The sequence below is a fragment of the Bufo bufo genome, chromosome 2, assembly GCF_905171765.1.
Source record: "Bufo bufo chromosome 2, aBufBuf1.1, whole genome shotgun sequence".
NCBI lineage: Eukaryota > Metazoa > Chordata > Amphibia > Anura > Bufonidae > Bufo > Bufo bufo.
The window spans coordinates 352,486,979-352,509,734 of record NC_053390.1 but is presented as its reverse complement, the minus strand read 5'-3'; the positions used below and the strand labels follow the sequence as shown (position 1 = coordinate 352,509,734).

Here is a 22,756-nt window from a genome sequence, read left to right as displayed (position 1 = left end):
CTCAGCGATGGACTGGCCATCGGGAGTACCGGGAGAATCCCGGTGGGCCGATCGAATTATGGGCCAGCCAGGGCCGCCAGGCATCAGGGGGGTAAAGCTCCAGTAACAGCAGGCAGTGTGGGGGCGGCGCTCACTCACTGACGTCACACGCCTGCTCCTCCCACTAGGCGGCGCAGGTGCGTGACGTCAGTGAGTGAGCGCTGCCGCCCGCACTTGTTACTGGAGGCTGGAGGCGGGAGCTGAATATGTAAGGTAGTAAAACTCTTTACTAAAGAGATGAGCGCTGTGCCCCCACGTGTAGTAGAATACCTACCTGGAGCCAGTGCCAGACTGTGCACAGAAAGGGCACTTTGTCACTGTGGACAAAGTATGGCACTTTCTGTGCACAGATTGGCTCTAGGTGGGTACAGTGTGGCACTGCAGTCACTAAGGGCACTATTTATCTGGGCATAGTAGGGCACTATCTGCCCACATAGTCAACATATGGCGCTCTGGGCACTGCCATATAATAGTGTGGGTACGGCGATATTTGGTTCTATGTGGGCACTGTATGATTGTGGGCAGATAGTGCCATACTATCCACAGATAAATGGCGCATTTAGTGCCTGTCGTGCCCACATAGTGCCATATAGAACCCATACTCGGAAAGCGCCATACTTGTGTAGACAGAGTATAATTATAGGCAAAGTATGGCACTTTCTGCCCACGTTTTAGCTCTAGGTAGGTATGATATGGCACTTTGTGGGCACTGTAGACACTAAATACACAACTTATCTGAGCATAGTATGCCCAGGTCTTCCCACGGTCATACAGTGCTCAGATAGCGCCATGTTATGCACAGATAAATGGTGTATTTCTTGCTTATGGTGCCATACAGTACCTACCTAAAGTGAAAACCTACAGTACTTTGGCCACAGTCATACAGTGCCGACATAGAGCCAAAGTATGGCACTTTCTATGCACCTAGGTAGGTACTATATGGGTACAAATGCGCTATTTTTCTGTGAATAGGAGGGCACTATCGTGCTCTATGTGGGCACTGTATCACTATTAGGGCAGATAGTGCCATAGAGACAAAATGTCTCCCAGCACATTATACATGGCTCGTCATCATGGTTACGACCTCCCTGTAATCCAGCATTGGTGGTCGAAAAAAGCACCAAACTATGTGCACTCCCACAATCCCGGCTACTCCTATAGTGTGCAAGCATGACCACCGCTGCTGGATTACAGGGTGGTCAAAACCATGGAAACGAGCAGTGCATAATGTGATGGAAAAATGACTCCCGCCAGCAAAGGAAGCAATATGGACAATCACAATACATTAGTTTTTTTTTGAGTGTGTTTGGGAAAAATAAAGTGGGCCGGTCTGGCTGAAGTCCAGGGCCACTTTATTGTCCCAGTCCATCCCTGACTGTGCTACTATATTCAGTTCTTGGAATAACATTAAAGCACAGAAAATATCTCAAATTAACCCAAATAGCAAATGTTAACCTTTGCAGTGGTCTTCTGGGGCACTCCATGTTTACATGACTAATAACACTATCTCTGGATATATATATGACTTGTATCTGGCATTTTTAGCAGTTTTTCTCTGTACAATCTATCTGCATTTATGTCTTTTCTGAGCTGGTGGTTGGTGACTGGCTGTTATTATGTCAGCCCATGCACTACACATGGAGAAACAAGGGATCCTGCTACCTAACTGTCTGTAGCACAACCTCAGAAGCAGCAGAAGTAATGGAAGACATTTCATAGCAGAAATAAGCTGTAACTGTCAGTGGTCGTGAACCCACTATTCCAACCAACCATTTTTTTGGGGGTCTAGTCCTAATGGTGTTACCCTGGTGGTTTCCTGGTTTTCACTCTTAAACTCCAATACGGGGTTCTGGTCTTTGCTGCAGGGAACCACCAGGCTGCTACCTTTTGGAATAGTCCCGGTATAGTTGTCAGCTGACCTACGGGGACAAGGGAGGGGGGAATGAGAGTGACAAGGGAGGGGGGGAATGAGAGTGACAAGGGAGGGGGGGGGGAGTAAATGAGAGTGACAAGGGGGGGAATGAGAGTGACAAGGGAGGGGGGGAATGAGAGTGACAAGGGGGGGGAGTAAATGAGAGTGACAAGGGGGGGGAATGAGAGTGACAAGGGAGGGGGGGAATGAGAGTGACAAGGGAGGGGGGGATTGAGAGTGACAAGGGAAGGGGGAAGAGAGTGACAAGGGAGGGGGGGGAATGAGAGTGACAAGGGAGTCCCTAGAGCCAGACTGCAGCCAGAGACCAGATCATCTTATTGTCCTGGTGGTAAGTAGACAATGCAATATGTTTATTATTTAATTGTTTAGTTATTAATACTACATTGGAAACTAATTTACCTCACATTAAGGCTCCATTCACACGTCCGCAACGTGTTTTGCGGATACACGGAGCCGCGGATCCGCAAAACACAGAAAGCAGCAATGTGCGTTCCGCATTTTGCGGACCGCACATTGCCGGCACTAATAGAATATGCCTGTTCTTGTCCGCAATTGCGGACAAGAATAGGACATGTTCTATTTTTTTGCGGAACGGAAGTGCGGACCCGGTAGTGCGGATCCGCAATTCTGTGTCCGGGCAGCACATCATGCTGCCCCATAGGAATGAATGGGTCCGCAATTCCGTTCCGCAAAATGCAGAACGAAATTGCGGACGTGTGAATGGAGCCTAAAAGGACACTATAGTCCCAGAACCACTAAAGTTTAATGTAGTGGTACTGGTGTCTATAACCTGTTCCTGCAGAGAAAAGACACTGTGCAGTACTGGTGGTAAAGGAGCACTATAGTGCCAGGAACACAAACTAATTTTCCTGGCACTATATAGTTGTTAGGAGTGGGGCACCCTCGTGTCCCCCTCCCAGTGGGCTGAAGGGGTTAAAACCCCTTCAGCCACTTACCTTTTTCCAGCGCCGGCACTGGGAACTCTTCTCCCCGATCCTCCTCTCAGCTGCGAATGCGCACGCATTCAAAACTATGTTCCGCGTCTTCCCACTGTAATTTTCACAGTGAGAATCGCGTAAGCACCTCTAGCGGCTGTCAGGGAGACAGCTACAAGAAGCTTGATTAACCCTATGGGAAACATAGCAGTTCTTTTAATTTAAATGCTGAGAAAGGGGTGGAACATATGTGATGTCATGATATGGGCAGATCATCTGATAAAGGGGGGGGGCGGCAATTTTTATCTTGCCTAGGGCGGCAAAAATCCTTGCACCGGCCCTGCTGGCTAGTCTGAGAAGCACAGGCTGCAGCCTACAGGAGAGGCACAGGACTCCGGCGTCCGGGCCCATTGTGGGTGAGGAAGAGGAAGGACAAGTTATTCTTTAAGCACTTACAAAAATATCTTAATCGAAATGTTAATGTGGTTCAGTTGCATGCCTATAAAACAAGTAATAGAACTTTTTTTTTATAGCATCACATTTTTGCTTTTGCCTGTAAATAAAAGCAATTCTTCTGCTATAAAAGGCCAGACAATTTTGAAACGATCTTATACAGAGTTTCCCAGAACGTGTTTTTTGGCAGCGTCTCTTGGAGCTGAATTCATGTTTTCAAAAGCTCTTCCATTTCTGTAGAAGTGCATGGAGAATGTCTGAGATGTACTACTTGTGATGCACTGTGCCAGTTTTAGAGCTGAGAGACCTGGGAGGTTGTGATCTCATCTCTCAGTCTACTCATCTCATACAGTTGTGTCTCTGCATTCCAAAAATGTTTGGACTTGAAATTATTTGAATCTGTTGCCTGCACGTATTCCATTGGGTCATCAGTTTAGAAACTGACACTCTGTCATCGTTCCAGTGTGACTTCACTCAGGTGCTTTCATTATGTGTGTGCGTTGTGATGCTGGGATGGCTGAGACTGTCCTCCACAGTATAATTCAAGTCTTGGGGGGGGAAAAAGTTTCATTGGTTTAGGGGACTGTGAGGCCATCCTCAATTGCTAGAGTGCAGGGCACTAGTAAGAGCACCACTGTTTTTTACCTCATATATCTAGCATCTCTGAAGATGGGGTGACAATATACTTTAAAGGCTTTATCCCACAGAAAGTATCACTATTCAGGGAATAGGGCATTTCAAATTAAGTATAATTGTAACATACATGCAATAGTCATGTTGTTTGGGTTTCTTTATGTGCAGGGCCCCGGAGGAGTACTGTAAAGTGTTAATCATTGCTAAAAGCACTTATTTCTTCATGAACTGTATATACCTAAAAGCAATATGTTCACAGTATATAGTTAACACTGGCAGATTTAGTTAGGTTACCAGGATGATGGACGTTGTCTGCCCCTAGTTAATGGTGTCTTAGCAAAGCATAGCTATAGGCAAGACATACATGTGCACGCGCCTGCAGACTAGGCCAAAGTCTAGGCAACCTTTCTATCTGAGAACACTTTTTCACCAGAGTACCCCTGAAGGAAAGAAACCAGCCATTTAGGAAGGTCCAGAACCATTAAGGCAAGTGAAAGATAATGTCAGTAAGGTACTGCTCGTTTATACCAAAATACTTTCTTCTGTGCAAAGAGTTCATTGCCTCTGGCACTCATTACAACTTTAGATAGACTGGTCATCCGGATCTAAACTCTGCCCAGGAATTGCAGAAGGAGTTAACAAGAAAAGCACATCATGCCTGTAGTTATTTGGAGAGACTGAAAAGTGTCCATAGAAGGAGAGTCAGGGAGCACTATTATTACCATCATTGTAGCAGCCTATACACTGCTATTGGAGGGAAACTATACTGTGCTATACTTTGGAATGATGCCTTTTATTGCAACCTGTAATACTACTCCCATCGTCAATTTAGTAAAGAAAGACTGTATTTACTGCCACCAATATGCCTGACTATTGACTTCATAATTCATTTGCTGGCATTGCATCTACCCTCTTGCCTAGCACCCAGCCAACTACTCACCATTTAGGGCACACCTACTACCACCAGGCAGGAGCCCTAGAAGATCAGGGAATGCCCCAAGGGAAGATTATGTGCACTCTCCATTCACTGTGCACAGCAGAAGGAGAGCTGGGGTGAAGATTGCCACTACTACCACCATCATTGCCACCATTCCTCCCATCTTCGCCTCCCCTCCGAGTCGCAGCACGGTTACACAATATTTTCTCTCCAGCAGCACCCCCTGCTGTTGATCTTTCTGGTCCTCCTTCTTCTGCCATCAGTGGTTTCCCTGTTCCCCTTCCCACAGTACTGGCATAGTGATCTAATAGAGAAACGGATAAAGTAGTACAGACACCTTTTATTCATTCTAGATTCATAGAAATCTATAGATATAATCTCTCTACACAGTGGAGAAGAAAACTGTGGGCCATTACATACAAATGTATATCTAGGGCTACATTGTGAGGGACCATTTTCTGTGCAGAGGAGGAAGGGGTTAACAAGAGCTAATTGCAATGCAGGTGCTTGATGATCTGCTGTCCACCCATAAAAAAAGAAGGAAAGCCCTTCAGAAAATGTGAGTAATAAAAAGTTTAAAGGTTATGTACACCTTTGGAGGCTTTTTTATTATTATTGCTTTGTACTCATTTTGAGCTAAAAATATATTTTTTAATTGGTCTTTATTAAAAATATGGCAACTTTTTTCTGTACAGAGCTGACATGCTCTGGTAGAACCCTTTGGATTTTCTGTCTTTTCCTTCAGACTAGGAGCAGACGGGCTCCTTATCTCTACTCTCTGACATTATAAACACTCATTATAGCTCAGTCCTTATCCTACTGTTAAGAATGTGGCTTAAATAAGGTTTTATGATCTCTTAGTAGTTTAGAGATAAGGTCTATTAGATGACCAGTGCAAAATGAAAGTGAAAGTACCAGTTACACAGCTAGAAAAACAGTTAACCCTTTGTGACAGAAGAGCTCAATATTTTTAATAAATGCCAATTGAAAAAAAAATATTTTTAGCTAAAAAATGAGTAACATGCAATCATAAAAAATAAATTGCCTCCAAAGGTGTACATAACCTTTACATTTGTGGGATAAGCCCTTTAAGGGAAGTTTGGAAAATGTAAAGACGTATTCCCACATTTTTTATTTAGATTTTCTGGCTTGTTAGACAGGTTGTAGTGAAATTAATCTTCTTACCAGTGACTGTAGTTATAAGTTATTCACTCCACTCCCTCCTGGTCCTCAGCTGTGTCACGTAAACAACACTCTCAGTCTCTAACTGACACAGCATCTTAGGAGTGGACAAGAAGTCAGTTTCTCAGTTTATTCCTATGACGGCTTCGAACTTAGGCTCCATTCAGACGTCCGTAGAATGTGTCCGCACCAGTTCCGCAATTATCCGGAACAGGTGCGGACCCATTCATTCTCTATGGGTTAGGAATGGATGCGGACAGCACACAGTGTGCTGTCCACATCGCATTTCCGGAGTGCGGCCCCGAACTTCCGGTCCGCGGCTCTGGAAAAAAATAGAACATGTCCTATTCTTGTCCGCAATAGCGGACAAGAATAGGCAGTTCTATGGGGGTGCCGGCCGGGTGTATTGCGGATTCGCAATTTGCGGATCCGCAATACACTACGGACGTGTGAATGGACCCTTAGTCTCATAGGAGGAAATAGAGAAAATGACTTTCTGTCTACACATCCTTCCCACAAACTGACTTCCTGTCCACACACGCTTCTCAGTTGGAGAGCCAGAGTGTTATTTACAAGACACAGCTGGGCACCAGAAGGGATTGCATAACTCACAAATACAGTCACTGGTATGAGTGTTTCTTTAAGGTATACTTTAAAGTACGAGAAACATGGAAAATATATTTACAAGAAAAATTTATGTTTGCAAGAATGTTTCCCTCATCTATTACGATATTGTATAAAAGTGCCATATTCAGATATTGACAAGATTTTACCCCTAAACATTCATATTTCTATAAAGCGGATCTGCCAGCTTAATATGTTGTCCTATGTAAACTCAGCATATTATAGCTATAAGTCAATGGCGCTAGTAGCAAAACATGCTGAGCCATTTTGCTACTAGCATCTCTGAAACAATACACTGGTCTCATTGTTTCAGCCAAGTTATATTCATGAGCAGAGTGCTCACCACTCCTCTCACGGCTCCTCAAGATGGTGATTGACAGGCTGATTTGTATGGATATATAACGTACGCAGCACCCTGTCACGTCCCAATTGTAACATATTAAGATAACAGTGTATACAGTATAGAAGCTTATCAGAGTATACAATGTTTCCATTTTCCAATGTTTTGCAACATATTTTTCATTAAGAATAGTGTAAATAATGATATTTAGCACTGAATTACTTTACTTCTTTTAGGTTCAGATCATCTCAGAGAAAAGGATGGACTTTGGGCTGTTTTAGTCTGGCTTTCAATTTTGGCTGCTCGTAAGCAAAGTGTAGAAGAGATTGTGCATGATCACTGGACAAAGTTTGGACGCCACTATTACTGCAGGTAACTTCTTACTCTATTATCTTAAAGAGGTTCTTCAGCTTTTTAACAAATTTTGGCCTACTCCCTCCCCACCGAACCTATTGAGGGAAACATACTTAACTGCTCCCTGCTTCCTTTGGTCCTCCGCTGTAGTCTTCACCTAAGGGTCCATTCACACGTCCGTTGTTTCTTTCCTGATCTGTTCCGTTTTTTGCGGAACAGATCTGGACCAGATCTGGACCCATTCATTTTCAATGGGTCCTGAAAAAATCGGACAGCTCAATGTCTGATTTTTTTTCAGGACCCATTGAAAATGAATGGGTCCAGATCTGGTCCAGATCTGTTCCGCAAAAAACGGAACAGATCAGGAAAGAAACAACGGACGTGTGAATGGACCCTAACGGTCACCACTTGTAAACTTCCAGCATGGATGGGGGTCCCTAAAAGCTAACCACTACCTTTTTTGACCAACAACCAAATTTAAGAGTAAGTAATTTAGTTGGAACCCCTTTGAATTTGTGTATAACTGCTTGAGGACATGACATTACTTCACCTTTATATACTTCACTGTGCACTATTGTACATTGTTTGGGTCAAAACATTGCTTTCTTTGGTGAAGAACCTCATATAACATTTACTGCAAATGGTGTTCAAGTGGTTTTGTACTTCTATACATGCATAAGGAATACTGCAAAAGGTTTGATTACCAATAGAGTTAATGTAATTTTGACAGGTTAAAATGTGATTTGTTGTTAAAAGCACTTGTCTTTCTATGCAATGTGTGATCCTAACAGCAATGTATGAGCAATATAGGGTTAATATTGGCAGACTGTTTAACCACTTCACATCTGGGCCATTTGCCCCCTTCCTGACCAGGCCTAATTTTGCTAATCTGACATGTCACTTTATGTGGTAATAGCTTTGGAACGCTTTTACTTATCCAAGCCATTCAGAGATTGTTTTCTCGTGACACATTGTACTTGATGATAGTCATTAACCACCTCAGCCCCCCTAGCTTAAACACCCTGAAAGACCAGGCCACTTTTTACACTTCTGACCTACACTAGTTTCACCGTTTATTGCTCGGTCATGCAACTTACCACCCAAATGAATTTTACCTCCTTTTCTTCTCACTAATAGAGCTTTCATTTGGTGGTATTTCATTGCTGCTGACATTTTAACTTTTTTGTTATTAATCGAAATTTATCGATTTTTTTTGCAAAAAAATGAAATTTTTCACTTTCAGTTGTAAAATTTTGCAAAAAAAACGACATCCATATATACATTTTGCTCTAAATTTATTGTTCTACATGTCTTTGATAAAAAAAAAAATGGTTTGGGTAAAAGTTATAGCGTTTACAAACTATGGTACAAAAATGTGAATTTCCGCTTTTTGAAGCAGCTCTGACTTTCTGAGCACCTGTCATGTTTCCTGAGGTTCTACAATGGCCAGATAGTACAAAAACCCCACAAATGACCCCATTTCGGAAAGTAGACACCCTAAGGTATTCGCTGATGGGCATAGTGAGTTCATAGAACTTTTTATTTTTTGTCACAAGTTAGCTGAAAATGATGATTTTTTTTCTTTTTTTTTTTTTCTTACAAAGTCTCATATTCCACTAACTTGTGACTAAAAATAAAAACTTCCATAAACTCACGATGCCCATCAGCGAATACCTTGGGGTGTCTTCTTTCCAAAATGGGGTCACTTGTGGGGTAGTTATACTGCCCTGGCATTCTAGGGGCCCAAATGTGTGGTAAGGAGTTTGAAATCAAATTCTGTAAAAAATGGCTGGTGAAATCCGAAAGGTGCTCTTTGGAATGTGGGCCCCTTTGCCCACCTAGGCTGCAAAAAAGTGTCACACATGTGGTATCGCCGTACTCAGGTGAAGTTGGGGAATGTGTTTTGGGGTGTCATTTTACATATACCCATGCTGGGTGAGAGAAATATCTTGGCAAAAGACAACTTTGTATAAAAAAAATGGGAAAAGTTGTCTTTTGCCAAGATATTTCTCTCACCCAGCATGGGTATATGTAAAATGACACCCCAAAACACATTCCCCAACTTCTCCTGAATACGGAGATACCAGATGTGTGACACTTTTTTGCAGCCTAGGTGGGCAAAGGGGCCCATATTCCAAAGAGCACCTTTCGGATTTCACCGGTCATTTTTTACACATTTTGATTTCAAACTCCTTACCACACATTTGGGCCCCTAGAATGCCAGGGCAGTATAAATACCCCACATGTGACCCCATTTTGGAAAGAAGACACCCCAAGGTATTCAATGAGGGGCATGGCTAGTTCATAGAAATTTTTTTTTTTTGGCACAAGTTAGCAGAAATTGATTATTTTTTTTTTTCTCACAAAGTCTCCCTTTCCGCTAACTTGGGACAAAAATTTCAATCTTTCATGGACTCAATATGCCCCTCACGGAATACCTTGGGGTGTCTTCTTTCCGAAATGGGGTCACATGTGGGGTATTTATACTGCCCTGGCATTCTAGGGGCCCTAAAGCGTGAGAAGAAGTCTGGAATATAAATGTCTAAAAAATTTTACGCATTTGGATTCCGTGAGGGGTATGGTGAGTTCATGTGAGATTTTATTTTTTGACACAAGTTAGTGGAATATGAGACTTTGTAAGAAAAAAAAAAAGAATTTCTGCTAACTTGGGCCCAAAAAATTTCTGAATGGAGCCTTACAGGGGGGTGATCAATGACAGGGGGGTGATCAATGACAGGGGGGTGATCAATGACAGGGGGGTGATCAGAGAGTCATTGATCACCCCCCTATAAGGCTCCATTCAGACGTCCGTATGCGTTTTGCGGATCCGATCCATCTATCAGTAGATCCGTAAAAATCATGCGGACGTCTGAATGGAGCTTTACAGGGGTGTGATCAATGACAGGGGGGTAATCAATGACAGGGGGGTGATCAGGGAGTCTATATGGGGGGATCACCACAGTCATTGATCACGCCCCTGTAAGGCTCCATTCAGACGTCCATATGCATTTTGCGGATCCGATCCATCTATCAGTGGATCCGTAAAAATCATGCGGACGTCTGAATGGAGCTTTACAGGGGTGTGATCAATGACAGGGGGGTAATCAATGACAGGGGCGTGATTAGGGAGTCTATATGGGGTGATCACCACAGTCATTGATCACGTCCCTGTAAGGCTCCATTCAGACGTCCGTATGCGTTTTGCGGATCCGATCCATCTATCAGTGGATCCGTAAAAATCATGCGGACGTCTGAATGGAGCTTTACAGGGGTGTGATCAATGACAGGGGGGTAATCAATGACAGGGGGGTGATCAGGGAGTCTATATGGGGTGATCACCACAGTCATTGATCACGCCCCTGTAAGGCTTAATTCAGACGTCCGTATGCGTTTTGCGGATCCGATCCATCTATCAGTGGATCCGTAAAAATCATGCGGACGTCTGAATGGAGCTTTACAGGGGGGTGATCAATGACAGGGGGGTAATCAATGACAGGGGGGTGATCAGGGAGTCTATATGGGGTGATCAGGGGTGATCAGGGGCTAATAAGGGGTTAATAAGTGACAGGGGGGGTGTAGTGTAGTGTGGTGCTTGGTGCTACATATTGCTGAGCTATCTGTGTCCTCTGGTGGTCGATCCAAACAAAAGGGACCACCAGAGGACCAGGTAGCAGGTATATTAGACGCTGTTATCAAAACAGCGTCTAATATACCTGTTAGGGGTTAAAAAAATCACATCTCCAGCCTGCCAGCGAACGATCGCCGCTGGCAGGCTGGAGATCCACTCGCTTACCTTCCGATCCTGTGAATGCGCGCGCCTGTGTGCGCGCATTCACAGGAAATCTCGCGTCTCGGGAGAGGACGCGCCAGCGCGTCCAGGCGGAATCAATCAACCACCTCCAGGACGCGTCGCTGCGTACGGCGGTCCGGAGGTGGTTAATTTGAGTCAATGTATTTCACCTTTATTTGTGAAAAAATCCCAAATTTACCCAAAATTTTGAAAAATTAGCAATTTTCTAAATTTCTATTTCACTGCTTTTAAAACAGAAAGTGATACCTCATAAAATATTTATTACTTAACATTCCCCATATGTCTATTTTATGTTGGCATCACTTTGTAAATGTTATTTTTTTTTTTTAGGACATTAGAAGGCTTAGAATTTTAGAAGCAATTCTTAAAACTTTTAAGAGAATTGCCAAAACCTACTTTTTAACCCTTAAGGACTTAGGACGTACAGGTACGCCATTTTTGCAGAGTCCTTAAGGACCCAGGGCATACCGGTACGTCCTGTGTAGTTTTGATCACTGCCGCACGGCCGGCAGTGATCGGAACGGGGTGCCTGTTGAAATCATTCAGCAGGCACCCTGTGACAATGCCTAGGGAGGTCCTGTGACCCCCCCGCATTGCTGATTGCTACAAATTGCAGGTCAATTCAGACCTGCGGTTTGTAGCGCTTATGCAAGTTTCTGACCGCAGGGATCAGAAACCTCAAAGTGCTTGTATTTCAAAGTTAACCCCTGCAGCCCTCAGTGTTTTTGTGCCTGCGGGCGCAGAGGGGGGGAGGATTGCGGGCGGTGCGGGAGGCGGGCGGGAGGAGGGCGGCAGTGTGGGGGGGTCAGGTGCGCGATCTTCCGCCTGCCCCCCGTTTATTCTCAGGATGACCGAGCGGTTGAATCAGAGTGTCAGCTTATTGCTGACACTCTGATTCAAACGGCTGACATCTGTCAGCCGTTTTAACCCCTTCCATGCCACAGTCCGTAGGGACCACTGTATGGAAGAGGTGAAGAGGGAGGGAGCTCCCTCCCTCTCCCATCGGGGGGCTGGTGTGCCTTTGCACAGGATGGGGTCACAGAGGGAGGGAGCCCCCCTCCCTCCACTTCCCCGTCTGCTCAGTTGTGGCAGACGGGGAAGGTTCCCATGGCAACAGGACGCCTTCTCAGGCATCCTGCTGTCCATGGTGCTGAACAGATCTGTGCTAAAGGCAGAGATCTGTTCAGACAAAGTGTGAGTGAAATACAGTGCAGTACCCTATATAGTGTACTGTACTGTATTATACAGACATCAGACCCACTGGATCTTCAAGAACCAAGTGGGTCTGGGTAAAAATTTTAAAAAAAAAGTAAAAATAATAAAAAAACATTTATCCCTGATTACAAATTTAAAAAATAAAATTCCCTACACATGTTATATATCACCGCGTCCGTAACGACCCGATCTATAAAACGGTCATGTTACATTCCCCGCACGGTGAATGCCATAAAAAATAAAAAATAAAAACTATGATGAAATTGAAATTTTGCCCACCTTACTTCCCAAAAAAGGTAATAAAACTGATCAAAAAAGTCGTATGTACGCCAAAATAGTACCATTCAAACCATCATCTCATCCCGCAAAAAATGAGCCCCTACATGAGACAATGGCCAAAAAAATAAAAAAAATATGGCTCTCAGACTATGGAGACACAAAAAAAAGTTTTTGGGGTTTCAAAAATGATATTGTGTAAAACTTAAATAAATGTAAAAAAGTAAACATATTAGGTATCCCTGCGTCCGTAGCAACCTGCTCTATAAAAATAGCACATGATCTAATCTGTCAGATGAACGTTGTAAATAATACAAAATAAAAACGGTGCCAAAACAGGTATTTTTTGGCAAATTTTCCATTTCAATCCATTTTTTCCCATAACAAAGCAAGGGTTAACAGCCAAACAGAACTCAATATTTATTGCCCTGATTCTTTAGTTTACAGAAACACCCCATATGTGGTCGTAAACCTCTGTACGGGCACACGGCAGGGCGCAGAAGGAAAGGAATGCCATATGGGTTTTGGAAGGCAGTTTTTGCTGGACTTGTTTTTTGACACCATGTCCCATTAGAAGCCCCCCCCCATGCACCCCTAGAGTAGAAACACCAAAAAGTGACCCCATTTAAGAAACTACACCCCTCAAGGTATTCAAAACTGATTCTACAAACTTTGTTAACCCTTTAAGTGTTCCACAAGAGTCAATGGCAAATGGAGATGAAATTTCTGAATTTCTATTTTTTGTTACTTTGCTTCACAAAAAGTGTAATATAGAGCAACCAAAAATCATATGTACCCTAAAATAGTACCCAAAAAACTGCCACCTTATCCCGTAGTTTCCAAAATGGGGTCACATTTTTGGAGTTTCTACTCTAGGGGTGCATCAGGGGGCTTCAAATGGGACATGGTGTAAATAAACCAGTCCAGCGAAATCTGCTTTCCAAAAACCACACGGCGTTCCTTTCCCTCTACGCTCTGACGTGGGGCCATACAGTGGTGTACGACCACATATCGGGTGTTTCTGTAAACCGCAGAGTCAGGGCAATAAATATAGAGTTTTGTTTGGCTGTTAACCCTTGCTTTGTTTGTTTTTTCCAAAATTTTGGTAAATTTGGGTTTTTTTATAAATAAAAATGGAGATCAATATGGCCTCATCCCCAACCAGTGATTTCTAGGGACATTGGTTCCCTGCACTGTCTAAACCTTACAATTACCAATGACCATACCTAAATACCAGCCTGGATGTGGTGCATCCTCTTTACCACGCTCGGTTGATCCCAACCAGCATTGCGTCGGAATGGTAAGACTGTTCCTTATCTCTTAAGCCATATTTATCATTATTACCATTTATTTGTGTGTGGCGCTATGTTTTAATTATATTAGTAAAAGTTATATTTTAAGTTCCCCCATTACTGTTATTTTCAAACTACCAGTGGGAGCGCCAGTATCTATCATTCATTGCTATATACACCGTCTTTCTCTTGGTTAAGATGCCAAGGTGAAGGATTTGGTCCGCCCCCTGGTTAGTTAGTATAGAGTAGTCTAGTCTAAGCAGAACTAGAGGAAGGATGTGTGTCTGAGAGTTCCTACAGATCAGGTCCAAGCCTAGAGAACATCCGTCTCTGAGACTACAGTTGCAAAAAGGAGCAACTCTACCATCAGAATACCCTTGAAGAAAGGCACCAGACATCTTAGAACCAACCAAGGTGTGAAAGCTTCAGACGGCAAGGAATTTAGCATTGAGACTTTGTTGCTGTGGAAAGGATTATTGCCTCTGGCACCAACCACAATTTGAGACAGACTGGCCATTAGTATCTTAAATCTTCACACCTCAGAGGGAGTTAATAAGTATAACATGCCTGTGGTTATTTGTATGTACTGGAAAGTGTTCTTCGAAGGAGAGTCAGGTAGTATTACAACTACCATCACTGTTGGAGAAAGACTACACTGTGATATACTTTGGAACTGTGCCTTTCTCTGCTGTATGTACTACCAAAACATTCACAATTAAGGGAACCCTAAATACCACCAAGCAGGAGCCCCAACAGCAGGGTGTGCAACGAGGGAAAACATAGGGTGCACCCTTCAGTCATTGGGGAAATTGAAAGGAGGCTCTAGTACCCTGCTGGGTCACCTCTAGCCTGGATACATGATGAGATATGGTTAGGAATGGAGGCATACAGGTTCTGTATGGTATCCTGCAGCACATTTGTCCACAGTTGTTTCAGCTGGGCTTGTAGATCCTGCACATGAGTAGGTTTCTGAAGTTGGCATCCTAAATGGGCCCGTAAGTGCTTGATTGGCAGAAAATCTGTCAGGAGCAGGACATGAAAGTACTGCAATCTGCTGTAGTCATTCCTGGGAAATCCTTGCTGTGTGTGGGTAAGCATTATCCAGCTTAAAAATAACAGTTGGAAGCCCTGCCATGAGAGGTAACACATGTGGCAGCAGGATGTCCTGCACATATCACTGAGCTGTTAGTGTCCCTCGTATCATTACTAGGGGTGACCGACTGTCAAGTGTGATGGCTCCCCAAATATATCACCAGCAGTTGGGGCAATGTGTCACTCCACAGCAAAGGCAGAATTGACATGCTCACCAAGAGGCCTCCATACTTGAACCCAAATGTCACCAGATCCCAAACAGAACATGTATTTGTCTCTAAAGGTGATATGGTTCCAGTCCATAGCAGTACAGGTTTCTCATTCATAACACAACTGCAAATAAATGCGACAGTGGCTAGCTGTCAATGGTAAAACACACAATAGGTGTTTTGACTAGTGTTGATCGAGCATGCTCGGCCGAACACAAGTTCGGCTTGAGCACCTCGATGCTCGGCACATGGCGGTATTTGGCCGAATACCGCATGTACTCAAGCGCAATGCTCGAGTCTCCTCCCCGCACGTTGCCAATAACGTGCTGGTAAGTACTGACCTCACTGTAATGCCATAGCCATGTTGGTTACTGGCATTACAGTGATTGGCTGGCCGGAACACGTCATCGGGTGCTATATAGCACCCAATGACGCGTGTTCGGCTCAGTCTTAGTCAGGGAGAGCTGTGCTGAGGAAGGAACAGACAGTGTAGGGAGTGATATAGGAATAATTTTATTAGAAAAACTTTTCAGAGACCCAAAAGTCCTTTTAAGGACTATTGTGTGTGGCAGCAGCAATATATATTTTTAGCGCAACCTGCGCTAAATTGCTAAAACTTTACAGACCCAAAAGTCCTTTTAAGGACTGTTGTGTGTGGCAGCAATATCTATTTTTAGCGCATCCTGCGCTAAATAGCGTGCAATAGTTAGGCCGCTGCAGACAGCGACATTAGCTGCGCCACATCTCCTGTGTAAAGTGTGCACATCCAAAAGATATCTGTGACATCCAGTGTACTTTTTCTGTAGACGGGATCCGCTTTGGCCAGTGACATTAGCTGCACCACATCTTTAGTGTAAAGTGTGCGCATCCAAAAAATATCTGTGACATCCAGTGTCCTTTTTTCCGTAGACGGTGTCCGCTGCGGACAGTGACATTAGCTGCGCCACATCTCCAGTGTAACGTGTGCGCATCCAAAAAATATCTGTGACATCCAGTGTACTTTTTCCGTAGATGGTGTCCGCTGCGGACAGTGACATTACCAGTGCCACATCTCCTGTGTAAAGTGTGCGCATCCAAAAAATATCTGTACATCCAGTGTACTTTTTCAATAGACGGTGTCCGTTTCTGACAGTGACATTACCAGTGCCACATCTGCAGTGTAATGTGCGCGCTGAAAAAATCTATCTGTGACATACAGTGTACTTTTTTCGTAGACGCTGCGGACAGTGACATTACCGATGGCACCTCTCCTGTATAACGTTTTCTAATACCAAATACCTGTGACATTCCCTGTAATTTTTTATTTGCTGCTTGTGACAGCATTGACATTATCTGCGGGTTATCTCCTGTGTGAAGTTTCCACATCCCAAATACCTTTTTAAATTTGTTTGCGCATACACTTCCAAATCCTACGCTACTGTACGTGTGACAGACTTTCAATCATATATAACATTTATTATGAAATAGATGAGCAGTAAGGGACGGGGCAGTGATGCTGATGGTGCACGCAGAGGCCGTGACCCTGGGCGCGGTGAAACTGTGCCTGCTGCCATAGCACAAAAAAAAACCAATCATCCACGATACCTAGCTTCATGTTCCAGTTTGCAGGGAGGCGCAGGACACCACACTTGAAGTCAGACCAGTGTGACCAGGTGGTCGGTTGGATTGCAGCAGATAATGTTTCCAGTCGCTTAAGCACCACCCTGTCATCCACCATGTCCAGTCTCAGTAGCCAAGAGTCTGCTCAACACAATCCTCACCCTGATCCTCCTTCCTCCCACCATGGAGAGTCTGGGCAAACAAGTGATCCCACACTCGGATATTCCGAGGAGCTCTTTTTAGCGCCATTCCTTGATTTGGCCCTCTCGCCAAGCACGCTTGAAGAGGGACAGATCTTGTGCCCTGATTCCCAAACTCTTGAGCATCCACAGTCACAAGAAGATGACAGAGGGGAACGGCAATTACTGTTTAATGAGGTGGATGATGATGAGACACAGTTGCCAATAAGTCAATGGCAATTACTGTCTCAAGAGGTTGATGAAGAGGATGAGGCACAGTTGTCAATGAGGTTGTGGTTAGGTCAACAAGTCAGGAGGATGAGCAGAGTGAGGAAGTGGAAGAGGAGGTGGTGGACGATGAAGTCACTGACCCAACCTGGGCATGTGGAAAGCCGAGCGAGGACAGCAGTACAGAGGGGGAGAGATCTGCTGCACCGCAACAGGCTGGAAGAGGCAGTGGGGTGGCAAAAGGGAGAAGGCTGGCCACACCAAACAAGCTGGCAACTGTTCCACGGAGCACCCCCTTGCGTAAATCTCCCTTGCCAAGGGGTAGGTGTTCCACAGTTTTTTGAGGAAAGTGCGGACGACAAAAGATTAGTAGTTTGCAACCTGTGCCATAACAAAATGAGCAGGGGCATGAACACTAGCAACCTCACCACCACCAGCATGATCCGCAATGCATCCAAGCACCGTAATAAGTGGGACGAACGCCTGGGTCCACAATCTGTGTCTGCGGGTCACACCACTGCCTCCTTTTCCCCTGTGTTAAATGCTGGCCAATCCCCTGTCGAAGGCGCAGGCCCGGATGCCTCCCACCCTGCACCTAGACCTTCGCAAGCACCATCAGCAACCACATCCACTTCCGTGTCCCAGCGCAGCGTACAAATGTTCTTACCCCAGGCATTTGAACGCAAGCGCAAATACCCACCCACCCACCCACAGGCCATAGCACTAAATGCGCAACTTTTCAAATTACTGGCCCTGGAAATGTTGCCATTTAGGCTTGTGGACACTGAGGCCTTCCAACATGTGTCCGGTAACATCACACGTGCCCTGACCAACGCAGTTACTGGGAAGGTCCACTTAACCACGGACACATGAACAAGTGCATTCAGCCAGGGACGCTACATTTCCCTGACGGCACACAGGGTAAATGTTGTGGAGGCAGAGAGCGAGTTGTACCCTGGGATGGCACAGGTGCTACCGATGCCAAGGATTGCGGGCCCCACGACGATCAGGGTTTCTGACAGCACCTACAATTGTGGCTCCAACCCCCACTTCTCCTCCTACTCCTCCACTTCCACTTCCAAATTATCTGCGTGCAGCACCAGTCAGCCATAAATCGGTAGCTATATACTATAACACCCCACAATATGCCGCATATAGTATAACACTTCACAGTATACAGTATATAATATAACACCCACACAGTATACATTATATAATATAACACCCCACAGTATACAGTATATAGTACCCCACAGTATGCAGTATACAGTATAACACCCCACGGTATGCAGTACTCCACAGTATGCAGTATAAAGTATAACACCCCACAGTATGCAGTATACTGTATAGCCTAACACCCCCCAGTATGTAGTACTCCACAGTATGCAGTGTACAGTATAACATCCCACAATATGCAGTATACAGTATAGCACCACACAGTATGCAGTAGCCCACAGTTTGAAGCATATAGTATTACACCCTCTGACACCTCTTCCTGATGTAATCTTAGCAAAAAAAAACTCCATAAAACTATGGCACATTTCTCCTGCAGCAACACTCCTAGGGAGAAAGTACCTGTGATGATGTAATCACCATGTGACCAGTAACATCAATATTAAGGATGGTGCATCAAGGATGAACTGGCAGGACAGAATGTACCAGCTACCTTGGATGACCTGATTACCCTTGCCACCTGCATTCATCTCTGGTTCTGAGAGCATCTGAGGAAGTTTGCACAAGAGAATTCTAAGAGTGGTACCCTTTGCTTCTTGCTACCCCTGTTTCTGCTGGAAACCTATGCAATTGGTGCATCAGCACAGATGCAACTGTAGCCGGTGTCTCTACTGTGAGAGCAAGGAGCATTTTGTGCGGACCTGTCCTCTCAAACTGGAAAACTTCAGTGCCTAGGGTCAATTGGACAGACCACCCTAGGTGAAGGCAACCGCCCTCCAAAATTGACAGTTCCTGTGGTGATGTCCGGTTTACCAAAAAGGTTTTCCTCGATTGTGGTTAGGTAGGTGACCTCCTGCATCAGGCCATGGTAACTCAGTACTCCATTCTTACCATGTAATAGGAGAAGTCATTGGTTGTGGCGTCAGTCAATAGAGTGCTACTTACAGAACCAATCCAATAGGTGACCATGCCATTGAATCTCCAAGTAGGAGTTCTGCATTCAGAGAAGGTCTCCTTCTACGTCATGTCATGTCTGGGATGGGTTCTATTCAACATGTCCAGGTTCCACTGAATCTACAGAGTCCCTCTTATGCCAGCCAGTTTTGCAGACGTGTTCAGCAAGAAAAAAAACATAAACTCTGCCCAAGCATCAGCCCTACAACTGTCCTATCCATCTACTGCCTGGTACCAGACCACCACATGGTTGTGTGTACCCACAGTCTTTGCTTGAGTTCCAGGCTATGTAGAACTATATTAAAGAGAACCTTGAAAGGGGATTTCTGCCATGTAACCTTTGTGGCTAGTCACTTTAGGTTGGCTTGTGTAGTGCTGAAACTTTAGGGGGACATAACTGAAGAACAGGTGGTGTGAGGGGTGCAGGAACATAGGGTAAATCATGACTAGTTTGATTATAGAAGCAGCACAGTTTTTTTTTTTTTTTTTTGTGACAGGTTCTCTTTAACTCCTGTAAGAGCCATTACAAATACCTTGTCATGCCCTTTAGGCTTTGCAACACTCCTGCAGTCTTCCAAGAATATGTAAATGATATCTTTCATGCTCTTATTTATGTCTGTGCTGTGGTCTATCTGGACAACGTTCTGGTCTTCTCTCCAGACCTGACATTGCACCACAGACATGTTCATGCTGTCCAAGTTCGATAAATGTCTTTTTTTTTTTTTTAAACTCCCTAGCCTTCCTGGGTTATATCATTTCTGATTGTGGTATTAAAATGGAACCTGAGAAGCTGACTGCAGTTCTGGACTTGCCTTGTCCTATTGGCCTGCAAACCATACAGTGGTTTCTGGGCTTCGCCTGTTATTACCGGGAATTGATACCTCACTTTTCCACCAAGAGGCTGAAGCTGCATTTTGCCTCTCAAGCAGAACTTCTCCTCAGTTTCAATTCTAAACCCTCCAGATGTTTTTAAAACAATTCTTCCTGGAGGTGGATGCATTCTTAGTAGGAGCTGGAGCTGTCCTTATCCAGAAAGGTTCCTCTGGTAAAATGGTTACCTGTGATTTTTTTCTCTAAGCTTCTTTTTTCTCCACAGCAGAACACAATTACAATCACTATTTTCTGACCTTCTAAAAAGAACATCCAAACAGATGTCCTCTCCCATTCTTTCGACTCTGCTGACCGAGTGGAACAGCCCCAAGATTGTTTATTCTGCCCAAATAATTTCAGTGGAAACCTGTCCTGGTCAAGGACATTCCTCTATGGAAGACACATGTTCCTGTATCCAGAAGAAAGGAAATCCTCACCTATCTAAATTGGTGAGACATTCCAGTTCTTGTAAGATGCAAGACCTAATTTGCAGATACTACTGGTGCCCTTCCCTTTCCTAAGATATCTGAGACTTTGTTCCGTCCTGTGTCACATGTGCCCAGAATAAGTTTCCAAGACAGAGGCCTGTGGGCCTGCTCCTTCCTTTACCTGTACTAGACTCAACATGGCATCATATTGGGATGGATTTTATCACTGACTTACCGCTATCTTTGGGATGCACAGTGAGATGGATGGTAGTAGATTGCTTTTCCAAAATGGCACCTTTATCTGGGTTTCATTCAGTAGTGCAACTAGCCAACTTGTTCATCGAACACATCTTCCAGCTACATGGCTTGTCTCAACACACAGTCTCTGACAGAGGAGTACAATTAAAGTCAAGATTTTATGGGTCCCTCTGCAGGTTGTTGGATGTTAGAATGGACTTCTCCTCTTGCTTACAATCCCCAGTCCAACAGAGAGGTGGAGCGAACTAATACAATTCTGGACAATTACCTGTATCACTTTGTCTCTTCTAGTCAAAACAATTGGGTATTATCCGTACTTCCTTGGGGTGACTTATCATATAACATCCACTCAAGTGAGTCTAGAGTGGTCACCATTTTTCATTTTCTCTGGCTAGCACCTACATATTCCTCTTCCCATTACCACTTCCTCTGATGTACCAGCTGCAGAAGTCGCATTCAGGGATTTTCTCCAGATGTGGCAAGAGACAAAGACTGCTTTAGTCAAAGCGTCTGCTTCTATGAAGAAGTCTGCAAACAGGAGAAGCAGAGTGCCGTCGCACTTTTCTCCTGGGGACAAGGTCTGGTTGTCTGCGAAGAATATTCACTTGAAGGTAGCCTCCTACAAATTCGGTCCTCGCTTTTTGAGTCCATTCAAGATATTGAAATGAAACAAACCTGTCTGTTTTAGGCTAGTTTCACACTAGCGGCAAGGGACTCTGACAGGCTGTTCCGGCGGGTTAACAGCCTGTCGGATCCGTGCTGCCGCTAGTGCACGCATTCCCTGGACTACGCATCCCCCCGGACAGGCTGTTCACCCGCCGGAACAGCCTGCCGGAGTCCTCTGCAGCTAATGTGAAACTAGCCTTAAACTGTTGCTATCACCATCTCTCCATATCCCCAAATCCTTCAATGTATCACACCTTAAGCCTTCTTCTTAATCGACACTCCAGATCTTCTGTTGGTCCTGCAAATTAATTTGAAGTTACTGTAAGCGCATCTTGGATATAAAGAAGAAGGGGAAAAAAACTACCGTTTGGTGGTCTGGAAAGGTTACATTTCTGAGGAGAGATCCTGGGAACCTGCTGAAAATATTAATGCAGTAGTCCTTCTAAAGAAATTTTTTAAACAGTCTGGACCAAACAAAAAGAGGGGGGGGGGGGGAGGAGAGCCTGTCATGGCAGTGGACAAGGCTGCTGCCATGCTTACGCGCTCCATAGCTTCAGAGCTCTGGTGGTCCAGTCCCACTGGCATCTCCTTCTATCATGACCAGCGTGCCGTTCACATACGTGACGCAAAGGGAGGGAAATGGGAAGGCCCTGTCCAAGGGTGAGGGAAAGGTGGTGACCCCTAACTCACCTTGAGGCTGGCACCTGACTGCCCTGACGTCCCTAGACGGGTTCCTCACCCGTACGCCGATCACATGCCTAAACCTTGGCTTTCCCTGAGATGAGCCCTACATAGTGAATAGGGCGGTGGGAACACTAGTCCGCACCACTAACACTAAAGGAAAACACCAAGGAGAGGACAGACAATACAGACAAAACATATAATCCCAGGTGGGCGACAACAGCGGACAACAAAAGCCCAACAGGGATCTGGAGGGTAACGCTCTGGAACAACAACCAGGAATCACAGCTACACAGCTCCAGTGGGTCAGTATAGAAGTCCAGGCAGGAAGCTCTATATCTGGCAATCAGAGAAGTGGGAGAGGGGAATATAAGGAGGTTGGGATTGCTGGACAA

At 44.7% G+C, this 22,756-nt stretch overlaps 1 protein-coding gene across 1 annotated transcript in view; it reads left to right on the top strand.

Annotated features, from left to right (window-relative positions):
* PGM5 (phosphoglucomutase 5) overlaps positions 1-22,756 on the top strand; it is a 187,635-nt gene that overhangs the window by 107,013 nt on the left and 57,866 nt on the right. Inside the window, exon 8 of the mRNA XM_040417102.1 lies at positions 7,313-7,448. Coding sequence (XP_040273036.1) covers positions 7,313-7,448 — 136 coding nt within the window. The remainder of the gene's footprint in view (positions 1-7,312; positions 7,449-22,756) is intronic.